Source organism: Erythrolamprus reginae, chromosome 10 (assembly GCF_031021105.1).
Source record: "Erythrolamprus reginae isolate rEryReg1 chromosome 10, rEryReg1.hap1, whole genome shotgun sequence".
NCBI classification, from domain to species: Eukaryota; Metazoa; Chordata; class Lepidosauria; order Squamata; family Dipsadidae; genus Erythrolamprus; species Erythrolamprus reginae.
The window spans coordinates 14,829,200-14,844,661 of record NC_091959.1 but is presented as its reverse complement, the minus strand read 5'-3'; the positions used below and the strand labels follow the sequence as shown (position 1 = coordinate 14,844,661).

At 45.9% G+C, this 15,462-nt stretch overlaps 1 protein-coding gene across 4 annotated transcripts in view; it reads left to right on the top strand.

Moving 5' to 3' along the window:
• The window catches only part of MAN2A2 (mannosidase alpha class 2A member 2), a 40,726-nt gene that overhangs the window by 13,534 nt on the left and 11,730 nt on the right, over nucleotides 1–15,462 (top strand). For all 4 annotated transcript variants that reach the window (XR_011560044.1, XM_070763535.1, XM_070763534.1 and 1 more), the window contains exons 4-13: nucleotides 925–1,096; nucleotides 5,084–5,211; nucleotides 10,030–10,203; nucleotides 10,499–10,685; nucleotides 10,807–10,984; nucleotides 11,070–11,272; nucleotides 11,367–11,549; nucleotides 11,634–11,748; nucleotides 11,847–11,914; nucleotides 12,026–12,191. Coding sequence is in view for 3 of the 4 variants with exons in the window: in XM_070763535.1 (XP_070619636.1) it covers nucleotides 925–1,096; nucleotides 5,084–5,211; nucleotides 10,030–10,203; nucleotides 10,499–10,685; nucleotides 10,807–10,984; nucleotides 11,070–11,272; nucleotides 11,367–11,549; nucleotides 11,634–11,748; nucleotides 11,847–11,914; nucleotides 12,026–12,191 (1,574 nt within the window). In the remaining variant the exon portion in view is untranslated. The remainder of the gene's footprint in view (nucleotides 1–924; nucleotides 1,097–5,083; nucleotides 5,212–10,029; nucleotides 10,204–10,498; nucleotides 10,686–10,806; nucleotides 10,985–11,069; nucleotides 11,273–11,366; nucleotides 11,550–11,633; nucleotides 11,749–11,846; nucleotides 11,915–12,025; nucleotides 12,192–15,462) is intronic.

The window sequence follows — 15,462 nt, the reverse complement described above, 5'->3', positions numbered from 1 at the left end:
GCTCTTGCAGTTGCATTCTGCACGATTTGAAGTTTCCGAACACTTTTCAAAGGTAGCCCCATTTAGAGAGCATTGCAGTAGTCAAGCCTCGTGGTCTAAAAACCCGTATCATTAAAATAATCACACAACCCAATCATACCATACATAAATTCTATTAGCAAAGGGATATATCAGTTACCCCATGCCTGGCGACATAGGTGGGTTTTCAGCGACTTGCGAAAGGCAAGGAGGGTGGGGGCAGTCCTAATCTCCGGGGGGAGTTGATTCCAGAGGGCCGGGGCCGCCACAGAGAAGGCTCTTCCCCTGGGCCCCACCAGAAAACATTGTTTTGTCGATGGGACCCAGAAAAGGCCAACTCTGTGGGACCTAATCGGCCGCTGGGATTTGTGCGGCAGAAAACGGCCCCAAAGGTATTCTGGTCCGATGCCATGTAAGGCTTTATAGGTCAATACCAACACTTGTGCCCAGAAACTGATTGGCAGCCAATGCAGACCACGGAGTGTTGGCGAGACATGGGCATATCTAAGTAAGCCCATGATAGCTCTCCCGGCTGCATTTTGCACGATCTGAAGGTTCCGAACACTTTTCAAAGGTAGCCCCATGTAGAGAGCATTGCAGTAGTCGAGCCTCGAGGTGATGAGGGCATGAGTGACTGTGAGCAGTGACTCCCAGTCCAAATAGGGCCCCAACTGGCGCACCAGGCGAACCTGGGCAAACGTCCCCCTCGCCACAGCCAAAAGATGTTTCTCTAATGTGAGCTGTGGTGATATGATATGGTGAGAGATGTGTAGCAAATTAAGATCACAGTAGCATATTCTTGTTCAATTTCTCTTCCTGACATCTCCTTCTGGTTCTCAAGGGCTTGAGGTTTGGACATATTTGTGATGGGTGTGTTATAATGTTTCCTCGTCTCTTTACTCAAAGGCTGGATCAAGACATTTGACAAATACTATGTCGACCAGACTCAGCACATTTTGAACAATATGGTGCTGAAGCTGCAGGAAGACCCACGGAGGCGCTTCATCTGGTCCGAAATCTCCTTCTTCTCCAAGTGGTGGGACAGTATCAGCAGCCAAAAACAGACCGCAGTCCGCAGGTAACGGTGATGGTGTGTGTGTGTCTGTGTATGAGATTTATTTTCTGATTTTAGAATTTGGGAAAAATAATTTTAGAAGGATCCTATCAAGGGTTGGGTGAGGTTGCTTAGTTGGCCTTATCCATGCCATGAAAGAACTTGGTGCAGAAATGTATGTCAGCCACAGAGGTGAACCTATGCCCATAAGTACAAGAGAAACTATATTGCAGCAAAAGGTTCACTGTTTGTTTTGAGCAATAAAGTCCGTGAACAAGAATATTTCCCTAAGTCAGTGTTTCCCAACCTTGGCAACTGGAAGATATCTGGACTTCAACTCCCAGAATTCCCCAGCCAGCATTCGCTGGCTGGGGAATTCTGGGAGTTGAAGTCCAAATATCTTCCAGTTGCCAAGGTTGGGTAAAGGCAAACAGCCCTCCCCCAGTGGGTTGACCTCTAGGGAGGCACAGAATGCCATGATTGCCACATCAAAATGAAGCAATGGAGAAAGTTTTCTCAATGAGACGACCCCGGTTGAATCAAGATCGCTCCTTTTATTGTATTTTTCTTTTCCTGACATGTGGTACAGAATAACCAATTCGCGAACGACACATACATTAAGCCATCCCCCAACTACCATTCACTCATGCACTGTATAAGGCAACCTCCTTGTGACTTCCCTATAGATAATTAGCGGAAGCTCCATTCTTTGCCTTTCCCTGGATTGTGTGTTTACTGGTGATTAGCAAAGGAATGAGAGTAAGGCATATATTTCCTTATATGGAAGTTAGCTATAGGTTTTCTTCATGCTGTATATCAAGTTAATTATTTTCCACGTGGTCATGGATTCTGCAGCTTGCTTACTCAGCCTGGACTTTGCTTCCTTTCAATAGAGGAAGAAATAAGGTTTATAGAATAGAATAGAATATAATTTTTATTGGCCAAGTGTGATTGGACACACAAGGAATTTGTCTTGGTGCATATGCTCTCAGCGTACATAAAATAAAATATACATTTGTCAAGAATCATGTGGTACAACACTTAATGATTGTCATAGGGGTCAAATAAGCAATGAAGAAGCAATATTAATAAAAATCTTAGGATATAAGCAACAAGTTACAGTCATACAGTCAACATGGGAGGAAGTGGGTAATAGGAATGATGATTATACAGCAGTGTTTTTCAACCAGTGTGCCGTGGCACACCAGTGTGCCGCGAGACATGGTCAGGTGTGCCGCGAAGAAGGAAGCTCAGGTTCCGGTCTCGCAACTTTTTGCTGAGAGAGAGAGAGAAAGAAAGCAAGAGAGAAAGAAAGAGAGAGAGAGAAAGAGAGAGAGAGAAAGAAAGCAAGAGAGAAAGAGAGAGAAAAAGAGAGTGAGGAGAGAGAGAAAGCAAGAGAGAGAAAGAAAAGAGAGAAAGAGAGAGAAAGCAAGAGTGAGAGAGAAAGAAAGCAAGAGAGAGAGAAAGAGAGAGAAAGAAAGCAAGAGAGAGAGAAAAGGAGAGGAAGGGAGAGAGAGAGAGAAATGAGCAAAAAGGGGAGGAAAAAAGAGAAATGAGAAAATGATTGAGACAGAGAATGAGAGGAAAGAGAGAGAAACAAAAGAGAGAGAAGTGATTCTTGATTTTAAAGCATATGATAAAAAGCACCCAAAGAATAAGAGAGAAAACCCTCCGAGCCCTCACCTGTTTTTGGAAATGGTTCAAGAGTGTGTACACACACACACACACACACACACACACACACGGGTGGGGAGGAGACAGGGATGGAAAAAGAGAGGAGAGTGTCTTAGGGTGTCATTTTGTGTCATTTTGGTTGGTGGTGTGCCCCAGGATTTTGTAAATGTAAAAAATGTGCCGCGGCTCAAAAAAGGTTGAAAATCACTGGTCTAGTGCAGTGTTTTTCAACCAGTGTGCCGTGGCACACCAGTGTGCCGCGAGACATGGTCAGGTGTGCCGCGAAGAAGGAAGCTCAGGTTTCGGTCTCGCAACTTTTTGCTGAGAGAGAGAGAGAAAGAAAGCAAGAGAGAAAGAAAGAGAGAGAGAGAGAGAAAGAAAGCAAGAGAGAGAGAAAGAGAGAGAAAAAGAGAGTGAGGAGAGAGAGAAAGCAAGAGAGAAAAAGAAAAGAGAGAAAGAGAGAGAAAGCAAGAGTGAGAGAGAAAGAAAGAAAGAGAGAGAGAAAGAGAGAGAAAGAAAGCAAGAGAGAGAGAAAAGGAGAGGAAGGGAGAGAGAGAGAGAAATGAGCAAAAAGGGGAGGAAAAAAGAGAAATGAGAAAATGATTGAGACAGAGAATGAGAGGAAAGAGAGAGAAACAAAAGAGAGAGAAGTGATTCTTGATTTTAAAGCATATGATAAAAAGCACCCAAAGAATAAGAGAGAAAACCCTCCCAGCCCTCACCTGTTTTTGGAAATGGTTCAAGAGTGTGTACACACACACACACACACACACACGGGTGGGGAGGAGACAGGGATGGAAAAAGAAAGGAGAGTGTCTTAGGGTGTCATTTTGTGTCATTTTGGTTGGTGGTGTGCCCCAGGATTTTGTAAATGTAAAAAATGTGCCGCGGCTCAAAAAAGGTTGAAAATCACTGGTCTAGTGCAATATAACTACTAAATGCTAATATGTTTAAACTACTACAACAATAAAACTATCTCTTTTTCTTTGTATCCCACCAAATATATACCTTTTGCCAAACCTCATAGAATTCTGATTCTTCTTGGTTATTTAACCTTCTCGTCATCATATCAAGCTCGGCACATTCTAAAATTTTCTTAAGAATGTCTGTTTCTTTTGGAGTCTCCGCTTCTTTCCATTTCTGAGCAAAAGCTATCCTAGCTGCTACTAATATATGAGTTATTAAATAATATGTTCTGTCTGGGTTCCCCCAGACCTCAACACCAACTGGAAAAAACAGCCAGACACTCTGGTAAAAGCCAAAAGTATTTTATAACTGGAAAAAATAAGCACAGAGGAAAAACCTGTTCTTCCCAACAGACAGGATATAATACGGTACAGCAGGGTCCTGATGTCCAGACAATACAGCAAGCTTCTTGCTGGCACCCCCCCCCCCCCAAGGTTTCAATAGTCAAAGGCACAAACCAGGATTCCAAGACACCAAAGTTCACAGTCAGGTCCCATGACTCTCAAAGATAAAACTCCACAAGCCAGGAAGGGTGGGTCTGCCTTTTAGCCTTTCCCAAGAGCACCACACCCAAACCCAGCTGCTGCCACTTTAATGCTGAAAGTATTTAGCCAATTGACTCCGTCTCTGATTAGCTCTTCGTTGTCGCAGATCAATTATGGCTTGTGCACTTTCCTCTAAGGAATCCAGGCTGCTTGCTGAGGAGAGCTCCCCCTGGTGGGACTCTGGCTGTCCTCCCTCTTCTTCAGCCTGGGATTCCTCCTCGTCTGTCTGCACCTCCTGTTCCTCAGCCTCTCCCTCTGAGCTGGAAACCGACAGAAGGTCAGCCGTTCCCGGAGGGGCCTCAGACGGAACCACAACATAATATATATCTTTTTTATACTTCTTATTTGAAATACCTAACAAAAAGAGTTCTGGTGTTTTATTGATTTCTTGCTGTGTTATTTCTTTTAACCATAAAAAAAAATGTGGATGAGGATAACTTTATTACAGAGAAAATGGAATTTGGCAATGACAAGCAGATTCAGGGTTTCTGGGGACTTGGTAACCTAGCTGGAGGGTGGAAGACAGGGGAGGCCAACTTGGTCTCAAACAATCCATGCCAAATAATTATTAATAATTATTTATTAGATTTGTTAAAAGCAAAAACAGTTTTAAAACCATTAATTAAAAAAAATCATACAACCCAAACAAAACCATACATAAAACGGAGCAGCCGAGGGGAATCAATTTTCCTATGCCTGGTGACAAAGGTGGGTTTTTGAATAAAATGCTTCAGAAATTGTTGGCCCAGCCTCGTTCGAATGGTCAGGCCCTTTTGCACTCTCTCACCCCCTTTGGAGAGTTTTTGACAAGGATCTTTGTTTGCAGGCTCATAGGAAACGGGCAACTTGAGATGGCCACGGGAGGCTGGGTGATGCCCGATGAAGCCAATTCCCACTATTTTGCCATTATTGACCAGCTCATCGAAGGACACCAGTGGCTGGAGAAGAACATTGGTGAGTGCCGCGGCTGAGGGCCAGGCAGAAGTATCGGTGACCGCATCGCCTGGAAGGAGTTTGGGGCCACTTGGGAGGAATTCCATCTTTGTAGCTGGGCATTCCGGGAGCTCTCAGGCTACTCGCTGGAATTCTGTTCAGACAGAAGCAAGTGGTCATCAGAAGGGCGGCTCTAGGAGAAAAGCTTCCAAGGGGAAGTCTGTCTTCCTTGGTTAGAAAGGCTGACCTGCCTCAGCCGTGGGAGCACACCACAGCCGTCAGTGCAAGGAGAGGCAAGGTCTGCTTCCATTGGCACAAGAAATGAGCTCAGATAGAAGTTTCACCTTGGAGACACGTCCTGTAGGTTTAAAACCTTGGTCTGAGACGGGGGCAGGAATCTGGCTGTGCTGGGGCATTGAATGCAAGGCAGAAGTACCTCCAGCCAGAGGTGGGCTGCTAAGGTGGAACGGTGGCGTGTGCTAGCGGAGTCTAGTGCAATTATGCTATTGCACCTGGGCAGGTGTCATGCCAGGCCCTTGGCAATTAGCCCCCAGTGAGTTTGGAATGAAGTTCAAACACACACACAGACAGTCCCAAAGAAAATGAAAGGAAGTTTATACAGCAATACTTGGAAACACAAGCTCTGAGAGAAGTCAAATTACTCTCACTCGAAAAAGTCCGTGCCAAAACAAAAGAGCAGATAAGGAAGCTGTAAATCTCCACAGCCACCCATGCCAACAAGTCCTCAAGAGTTCTTTTAACTATGAAGTGTCCAAAGTTCAGCAGAGGTCCAGGAATAATACGAGCTGTAGCAATGTTCTTTCAGAAGTTTCTTTCTCAAACGGATAAATGCCCACACGTCGCACTCCCCTACGCCCATAATTTATCACAAAACACATTAACATAATTACCCTTTGAACAGGTGTACTCACTCATCTTCTGAGACGCCTGCACAACTGATCCCTTCTTGCCATAAGCCTGCGCATACGGGCATCCACAAGTGGGTCCTCCTCTGATTCTGATGACTCACTAATTGGAGCACTGATTGGTGGGCTGGATCCACCCATCTCCCCATCTGATTCCTCTCCCCCACTGTCTGTCCCTGGCTGGGGGTCAACTTCACTGTCTGATTCTGCTGGCAATAAAACAGGTTTCTGATCACCTGAGGATTACACTAAATCAACATCCAAATTCCCCGCTGCAGGAGCTGGCCCAGAGCCAACCACAACACCAGGTAGCGAAATCGCTCGCGGACATGCAGGTGCGCTTATGGCACTATAGCACTAGTGTAATTAAAGTTTCCTTCCGTTCCTTGTGGCCTGGACAAAAAGAAGGTTTCTATAGTATTCTAGGAACGTGACAGACAGAATGGTGCTGGTGATGTTACTTAGGCCTATCTGCAGATGTAGAACTACATTTAGAAACCCCCTTCAGACCAACATTTCACACTTGGCCTGCCTGTATAATCGCCCATCACAATTTTGTAAGTCCTTGGGGACATTCAAATTCAGCTAAGGGAATCTACATACACTCTACATTTTATCAAAAGGTTTTTTTTTCTCATTTGAGCGATAGAATTGCAGCTTTCTTTGTGTAAATCAATCAAATCCATTAATAGCCAAAAGTTACTATTCTCACCCACTGATGCAATCATTCGGCGAACAGTAGTTAAATTATAATCTCTGTTCTAATCCATGAAACATGACAATACTTTGCAAATAATGTATAATCTTTATGGGTCTTGGTATAATTGTGATATACTGTACGCTGTACGCTTCATTTAAAAAAACATACATAAAATGCCAGTTTCAAAATCTCATAGAACAATTGATGAAAATTAAGAGCAAGCATAAAAACACAGTAAAAGTAGATCAAGGTGGTGCCGTGGATATTGCCTATCTGGACTTCAGCAAAGCCTTTCATACGGTTCCACATAAAGAGCTGATAGATAAATTAGTGAAGATTGGACTTAATCCCTGAATAGTTCAATGGATTTGCAGCTGGCTGAAGCATAGACATCAGAGAGTTATTGTTAATGGTGAGTATTCTGAGCAGAGACAGGTTACAAGCGGTGTGCCATAAGGGTCTGTTCTGGGTCCTATTCTTTTTAATATGTTTGTGAGTGACATAGGGGAAGGTTTGGTAGGGAAGGTTTGCCTATTTGCCGATGACTCTAAAGTGTGCAATAGGGTTGATATTCCTGGAGGCGTCTGTAATATGGTAAATGATTTAGCTTTACTAGATAAATGGTCAAAGCAATGGAAACTGCAGTTTAATGTTACCAAATGTAAAATAATGCACTTCGGGAAAAGGAATCCTCAATCTGAGTATTGTATTGGCAGTTCTGTGTTAGCAAAAACTTCAGAAGAGAAGGATTTAGGGGTAGTGATTTCTGACAGTCTGAAAATGGGTGAACAGTGCAGTCAGGCGGTAGGGAAAGCAAGTAGGATGCTTGTCTGCATAGCTAGAGGTATAACAAGCAGGAAGAGGGAGATTATGATCCCACTATATAGAGTGCTGGTGAGACCACATTTGGAATACTGTGTTCAGTTCTGGAGACCTCACCTACAAAAAGATATTGACAAAATTGAACGGGTCCAAAGACAGGCTACAAGAATGGTGGAAGGTCTTAAGCATAAAACGTATCAGGAAAAACTTAATGAACTCAATCTGTATAGTCTGGAGGACAGAAGGAAAAGGGGGGACATGATCAAAATATTTAAATATGTTAAAGGGTTAAATAAGATCCAGGAGGGAAGTGTTTTTAATAGGAAAGTGAACACAAGAACAAGGGGACACAATCTGAAGTTAGTTGGGGGGGAAATAAAAAGCAACATGAGAAAATATTATTTTACTGAAAGAGTAGTAGATCCTTGGAACAAACTTCCAGCAGACATGGTAGATAAATCCACAGTAACTGAATTTAAACATGCCTGGGATAAACATATATCCATCCTAAGATAAAATACAGAAAATAGTATAAGGGCAGACTAGATGGACCATGAGGTCTTTTTCTGCCGTCAGACTTCTATGTTTCTATGTTTCTATGTTACGCCACCCATCTAGACCTATCGTTCCTTCTATATCTTTACACCTCCATTACTCAAAGGCAGTGTTTCCCAACCTTGGCAACTTGAAGAGATATGGACTTCAACTCCCAGAATTCCCCAGCCAGCGAATGCTGGCTGGGGAATTCTGGGAGTTGAAGTCCAGATCACTTCAAGTTGCCAAGGTTGGGAAATAGTGCTCTAAGGAGTGCCTAATAACATAACCTAAGGAATTGAACGATGCAAGTTTTATTTTAGCTTAAAAGCCTTTATTTTTTTCATCCAATAGATTTCTCTGTTCACTAAATAAGTCTAAGTGAAATATAAAAGCCTGAAAAGCCCTTTCACTGAGCACTCTCTCCTGTTCCCTTCCTGATGGCTATAACCACAAAGGCCTTGAGCCAAAACACTCAAACTCTTTGCAAAAGGCTGGCTTGGACTATATTCAACTGGCCACTCCTTCTTTGAAGGGGTGGTGGATGCAGAGCCTGATGCAGAGCCACAGTTAATTTCTTGGTTTGATGGAGGAGGAGGTAAAATATCCTGAAGACCAGAAAGGGTCCCACCAGCACAGAAGAGAGGAACCAGTGAGGGCAGCCTTCCTCTAAATGAGGGCACAAATCTCAGGCCTGCCTCTGAAGGCATCTCAATTGAGGAATTTCGCCAGACCCATCCTAGAATACAGCTCATCTGTTTGGAACCCATATGTCATTTCTGACATTAACACCCTCGAAAATGTCCAAAGATACTTCACCAGAAGAGCCCTTCACTCCTCTACCCGAAACAGAATCCCCTATGAAACTAGACTTTCAATCCCGGGTCTTGAAAGCTTAGAACGCCGCCGCCTTAAACATGATCTAAGTATTGCACACAAGATCATATGCTGCAATGTCCTGCCTGTCAAAGACTACTTCAGCTTCAGCACACAAAATATTCAAGCTCAATATTAACCACTCCAAACTTTACTGCAAGAAATACGACTTTAGTAATCGAGTCGTCGAAGTGTGGAACTCATTACTGGACTCTGTAGTGTCATCCCCTAACCCCCAACACTTTACCCTTAGACTGTCCACAGTTGACCTCTCCAGATTCCTAAGAGGTCATTATAGGGGCGTGCATAAGCGCACTAGAGTGCCTTCCGTCCCCTGTCCTGTAGTCTCTCCTATATTTCATATATCTTCTCTACTATATCCTCTATAACCTTCATTGTGTATTATTGTGTATTGGACAAAATAAATAAAATAAAATAAAAATAATAGGCCAGGCAACCCTGACTGCCCCATCCATCCTCAGAGTGGATGGAGGACATTTGGGTATGTGTGGGTGCCCCCCCCCCCCAGTCTTGCCTTTCCTTGCATTTGAAGGGGAGCAGCCACCCTGGCTTTGTCTGCAAAGGCTGTGGATTTATTTATTTTATTTACTTATTTATTTTGTCCAATACACAATGAGGGTTTTAATGGGTATATATCTATATACACATAGTAAAATACATGATGAAGGTTATAGAGGAGATACTCATAGTAAAATATATCTAAGAAATAATAGAAAAGAAGATAAAGTAATAGAACAAAGGTATAGGAGAGCAGCCACCCTGGCTTTGTCTGCAAAGGCTGAGGATGGGGGTGGGTGGGGGGAGATTGAAGACACACCATTGAGAAAACAGTGTGGGAACCAGAGGATCCCTCCCACATCTGGGAACACCCCCCCCCCTCATGACAACCCTTCCCTCCTGCCAGTGAGGGCGTTGCCTGCTGGTGATCTCTTGGGGTGATCTCTCCTCTCTCTCTGGCAGGAGTGACGCCACGCTCTGGCTGGGCAGTGGATCCCTTTGGCCACAGTGCCACCATGCCTTATCTCCTGCGCCGGGCGAACCTGACCAGCATGCTCATCCAGAGGGTCCACTATGCCATCAAGAAGCACTTTGCAGCCACCCAGAGCCTGGAGTTCATCTGGAGACAGAGCTGGGGTGAGGCTCGCTCTTCTTCCCCGGGGACCAGGGCAGCCCCCCCCCCCCGGAATTATCTATTTGTGTCCCACCTTCATTAATTTTACAAACAGCGGAAGGCAGCCAACGTATCCAGCCCACCTTCCTTCTCTTCCTATCGCCCTCCCTCTCCCTCCCCTGCCAAACCATAGAGCTCTCTTCCCGTCAGGCGGGTGCGATGCCTCCCCACGTCACTCGGCTGGGCTGCTTCAGTCCACGGGGCTGATTGGGCAGGCGGGAGAATGTGAATCCCCTCTGACTTGCCCCCTCCCCCCAGATCCGGATTCCAACACAGACCTCCTCTGCCACATGATGCCTTTCTACAGTTACGATGTGCCCCACACTTGTGGGCCTGACCCGAAAGTCTGCTGCCAATTTGACTTCAAGAGGCTGCCAGGCGGGCGCATCAACTGCCCCTGGAAAGTTCCCCCCAAGGCCATCACCAGTAGCAATGTGGCCGAGCGGTGAGTGACCGAGAGGGGCTCTTGGGACCGGCCCCGCCTCTTACCTGCCCTTGCGGCCCTCCCTTCGTGCCCACCTGTGCTTGCCCTGGTGGTCAGCCTGCCTGGCTCCCTCCCTCCGCAGGGCACAGCTTCTGCTTGACCAGTACCGGAAGAAGTCGAAGCTTTTCCGAAGCAGCGTCCTGCTGGTGCCCTTGGGAGATGACTTCCGCTACGACAAGCCCCAAGAGTGGGATGCCCAGTTCCTCAATTACCAGCGTCTCTTCGACTTCCTGAATGCCCGTCCAGAGCTGCACGTACAGGTAGGAAAGGAGGATGCAGGCGGGGGGTGGGCGGCTGCCTCACTGAGGTCCTGGCCCCTGACCCGGTGCTCACTCTCTCCCGCAGGCCCAGTTCGGGACACTCTCGGACTACTTTGATGCCCTCTACAAGCAGATGGGCATCGTCCCAGGCATGCGCCCGCCTGGCTTCCCAGTGCTCAGTGGGGACTTTTTTTCCTACGCAGACCGGGAGGACCACTACTGGACCGGCTACTACACTTCCCGGCCGTTCTACAAGAGCATGGGCAGAGTGCTGGAGGCCCATCTCCGGTGAGTGGCCCGCTGAGGAGGTGGAGGGGCCCTGCCGGGGAACCGCAACCCAAAATTGCATCCCCCATAAGACTGCTCTGTCCTGTTGCCCCAGGGCTGCCGAGACCTTGTACAGCCTGGCTCTGAGTCACGCCCGCCATGCTGGCATGGAGAGCAAGTACCCGCTGTCCGATTATGCCCTGCTCACAGACGCCCGGCGCAATCTGGGACTCTTCCAGCATCACGATGCCATTACTGGCACGGCCAAGGAAGCTGTCGTGGTGGACTATGGTGTCAGGTAGGGGTCAAGCTGGTCTGCCGAATGGGGGGCCACAGAGCTCAGCTTCGTGCTCCGCTTGACCCTTTCCTCGTTCCGTCACAGACTGCTTCACTCGCTGATGAATGCCAAGAGGGTCATCATCAACGCTGCCCATTACTTGGTCCTGGCAGACAAAGAGGCCTACCACTATGACGTGGCCATGCCCTTCCTTGGCACAGTGAGCTCTCCTCTCCCCTCTGCCTTTGCGCCCGGAGGAATGTTGGCAAAGGGGTGGGAGCCCGTTTGGGACACGCTCGGTCTCCTTCTTCCTTCCAGGATGAGACCCGCCTCAACCAGGACTCCCTGCCGGAGAAAACGGTGATCAAACTGGACGCCACACCCAGGTGGGAGAAGGAGGCGGGTGGGAGTGGTGGGGGTCCAGCAACAACCCAGACTGAGCTCTGCTGCTGGTGGGGCCCGGAACAGAACTTGCCAACCTCTCTGCCCTCTCGCAGGTTCGTGGTGGTATTCAACCCCCTGGAGCAGGAGCGCCTGACGGTGGTTTCGCTGCTGGTGGACACCCCTCGGATCTGCGTCCTGGACGAGGAAGGGCAGCCCCTGGCCGTGCAGCTGAGCGCCCAGTGGCAGTCGGCCACAGACATGGTGCCGGATGTCTTCCAGGTACTGTGGGAGAATTGGCAGGGGAGGTGGGGACGACGGAGGCAAATCTTGCCAGATCTACAGAGCGTTTTTTAAACACATGCAGCTGCAGGGGGAAAATATCCCCAAAAAAGAAGAGGTAATAAAGAAAATTGAGGTTGAATGACCAAGAAGAATATGAATTTTATACTATTTGGAATAAAGTTTTTAAGTGGATAGATAAAAATAAAAAGTGAACAATATGAGAAACGTATGAATATACCAAAATGATTTTATACTTTCTCTTTTTTTATTAACTTAACTTTTCTATTATTAGAATGTTTGAACAATATTCTTCTTTTCATTTAGATTAATAGCATATTCTTTTTCTGTATTAAAAATGAATCTTCTAAGATGAGAGGGGTAACTGTAACCAGTGTTCCCTCTAATTTTTTGGGGGGGGTGGGCGGAAACGTATAGTGTCTGAGCAGCAGTCCCTTTGGGACTGGGCGGCACAGAAATAATAAACAAACAAACTGAAAAGTCAGGACTCCGGTAGTTTAAATCAAACTGGTTTATTCATGGCAAGAGAGAATACGAGAACACTGGAACGGTAGATTTGCCGGAATGAGGGCAACGGCTAACCCGTTGCTCTTTTATACTCTTTTTAACGCGGGCTTTTTCCAACTGACACACATTTAACTTTCGCGGCTATTTTCTGAATAGCCGCGTCTTAACCAATCGCAGATTTTCTGCGAATATTTTTAAACAAACACAACACCCCTCCCTCTTCGGCTGAGACCATGATTACGTGTTAATCCACGTCACATAGTCCTGCAAACGGATTGGTGGCTTTACAGATCTCTGGGACCTGCGCAGTTCATTTTGCTGGGAGCTGCTTGCCTGGACGGCTGGCTCCGTTGCTCCGCTAAGGCTAGTCTCTGACGGGCCTGGTTGCGATGATGCATTTTGATCTTCGCCGGCCGCCAGGGGCAACAAGCAGCCATCGCTGGAGTCTCGAGGTGGTTCTGGTAAGTCCTCTATTGGTTTGTCTACAGTAGGCAAAATGTCTGAGTTAGTCTTAATTCTTTTGCGTAGTTGGTCGACATGCCGATGCCAACTGCGCCCATCTGTTAATATTACAACATATGTTTTTAAACCTGTTTTATCCAATACTGTTCCATCTTTCCATTTATCATTCGAATCATAGTCTTTGGCATAAATTAAATCCCCGATGTTAAACTGTCTCTCACTTTGTAGTTTTATTTCTTTTTGGTCATTCTGGTAATTTGGGTGAATTCTGTCTAATTTGGAACGAAGGTTTCTGCCCATTAAAAGTTCTGCCGGGCTTTTGTTTGTAGACGCTGACGGCGTAATATGCTGAATGGTTAAAAATTCATCAATTTGTTGTTGCCAATCTCCTAATGGTGCTTTGTTTAATGCTTCCTTTGTGGTTCTAACCATTCGTTCTGCTTGCCCATTAGCTTGGGGAAAATGAGGTGGAGTGAGCACATGCTTTATGCCCTGGTCTGCAAGAAATAGTTCCATTTGACGGGCTGTTAACTGAGGCCCGTTGTCAGATACCAAAATATCTGGAATACCATGTGTGGCAAACATTTTCCTTAATGCCTTTATAGTTGCACTAGTAGTTGTGGATGCCATGAGTTCAATTTCCAGCCACTTGGAGTATGCATCCACAACCAGTAAAAAGGATTGGCCCCTGATTGGTCCTGCAAAGTCAATATGTATTCTAGACCAGGGCCCTCTTGGTGTTGGCCACTCTGATGGTGTGACTTTTGGTGGGTTGGGTCTTGTTCTCTGGCAGGGTATACAACCACCCACCCATGACTCTATGTCCTTGTCCAAACCTGGCCACCATAAATGACTTCTGGCAATAGTTTTCATTTTGACTATTCCTGGGTGACCTATATGCAATAACTGCAATGCTTGCTTCTGTAAAGATTTTGGAATAACAACCCTGTCTCCCCACAATATACAATCTTTTAACACATTTAATTCAAACTGTCTATTCTTAAAAGGTTGAAATTGGTTTGGTTGTTGTTCAATTGGCCATCCCTTTAATATCCATTGTTTAATGTATTTCAAAATTGGATCTGCTTGTGTCTGATTGGCTATTTCTGTTGCTGTTAATAACGTTTGTTTACTAGTTTCAATTAATAAAACGCTTGAGGCAGGGGCTGGATCACTGACTAATTCTGTTTGGGGGCACCTGCTTAATGCATCAGCATTTCCTATGTCTTTCCCCCCCCTGTGGATTAATGTATAATTGTAAGCGGCTAAAAAAATAGTCCAACGAGTCATGCGAGGAGAAAGAAAGGCGGGAGTTTGTTTGTTTCCCGCCAAAATGCCTAAAAGCGGTTTATGGTCGGTGATTAATGTAAAGGGCCGACCACAAAGGTAATAATGAAAACGTTTAACTCCAGCGACAAGGGCTAACGCCTCCTTGTCGAGCTGGGAGTAATTCCTTTCAGCTGCCGAAAGAGTTTTAGAATAATAAGCTATTGGGGCTTCTGTGCCGTCCGGAAAGTTATGGCTGAGAACGGCTCCTATGCCGAACGGTGAAGCGTCGCAGGTTAGGGATAAGGGCATAGCTACATTATATTGCACTAGGACACTGTTGGAGGAAAGTAAATTTTTTACTGCTTGGAAAGCGGCTTGTTCTTTTGGTCCCCACGTCCAGGCAGAGTCTTTCTTTAGGAGGTTATGAAGCGGTTCTGCCACCGTCGCTTTCTGTTTAAGAAAGACGGAATAAAAGTTAAGGAGTCCTAGGAATGCTTGTAAGTCTGTCTTATCTGAAGGGATGGGGGCATTTCTTATGGCATCAACTTTGTCATTAGTGGGGTGAATTCCAAAACGATCTATTGTAAAACCCAAGAATTCAACTTTGGGCACAGCCCAAGAACATTTGTCTGCTTTTAAATGGAGCCCTGTTTCTTTAAATTTGGTTAAAACGCGCCTGATTCTGTCCCATAACTCAGATTTGGATGTGGCTGATATTAATACGTCGTCGAAATATGGAACGACCCCAGGAATATTATTTAAAATGCGTTCCATCAGACCCTGAAAGATACCTGGGGCGGTAGAGACTCCAAACTGGAGCCGGGTGCATTTAAAGGCACCTCTATGAGTTACGATTGTCTGGGCCTCAGAGGTGTCCTGATCTACGGTGAGCTGTTGATATGCCTGTGCCAGGTCCAACTTCGCGAAGATGGACCCATTTCCTAAGGTGTGCAAGAGTTGTTGCACTACTGGGATTGGATAGGCATTATGCTGTAGTGCTTTATTAATCGTG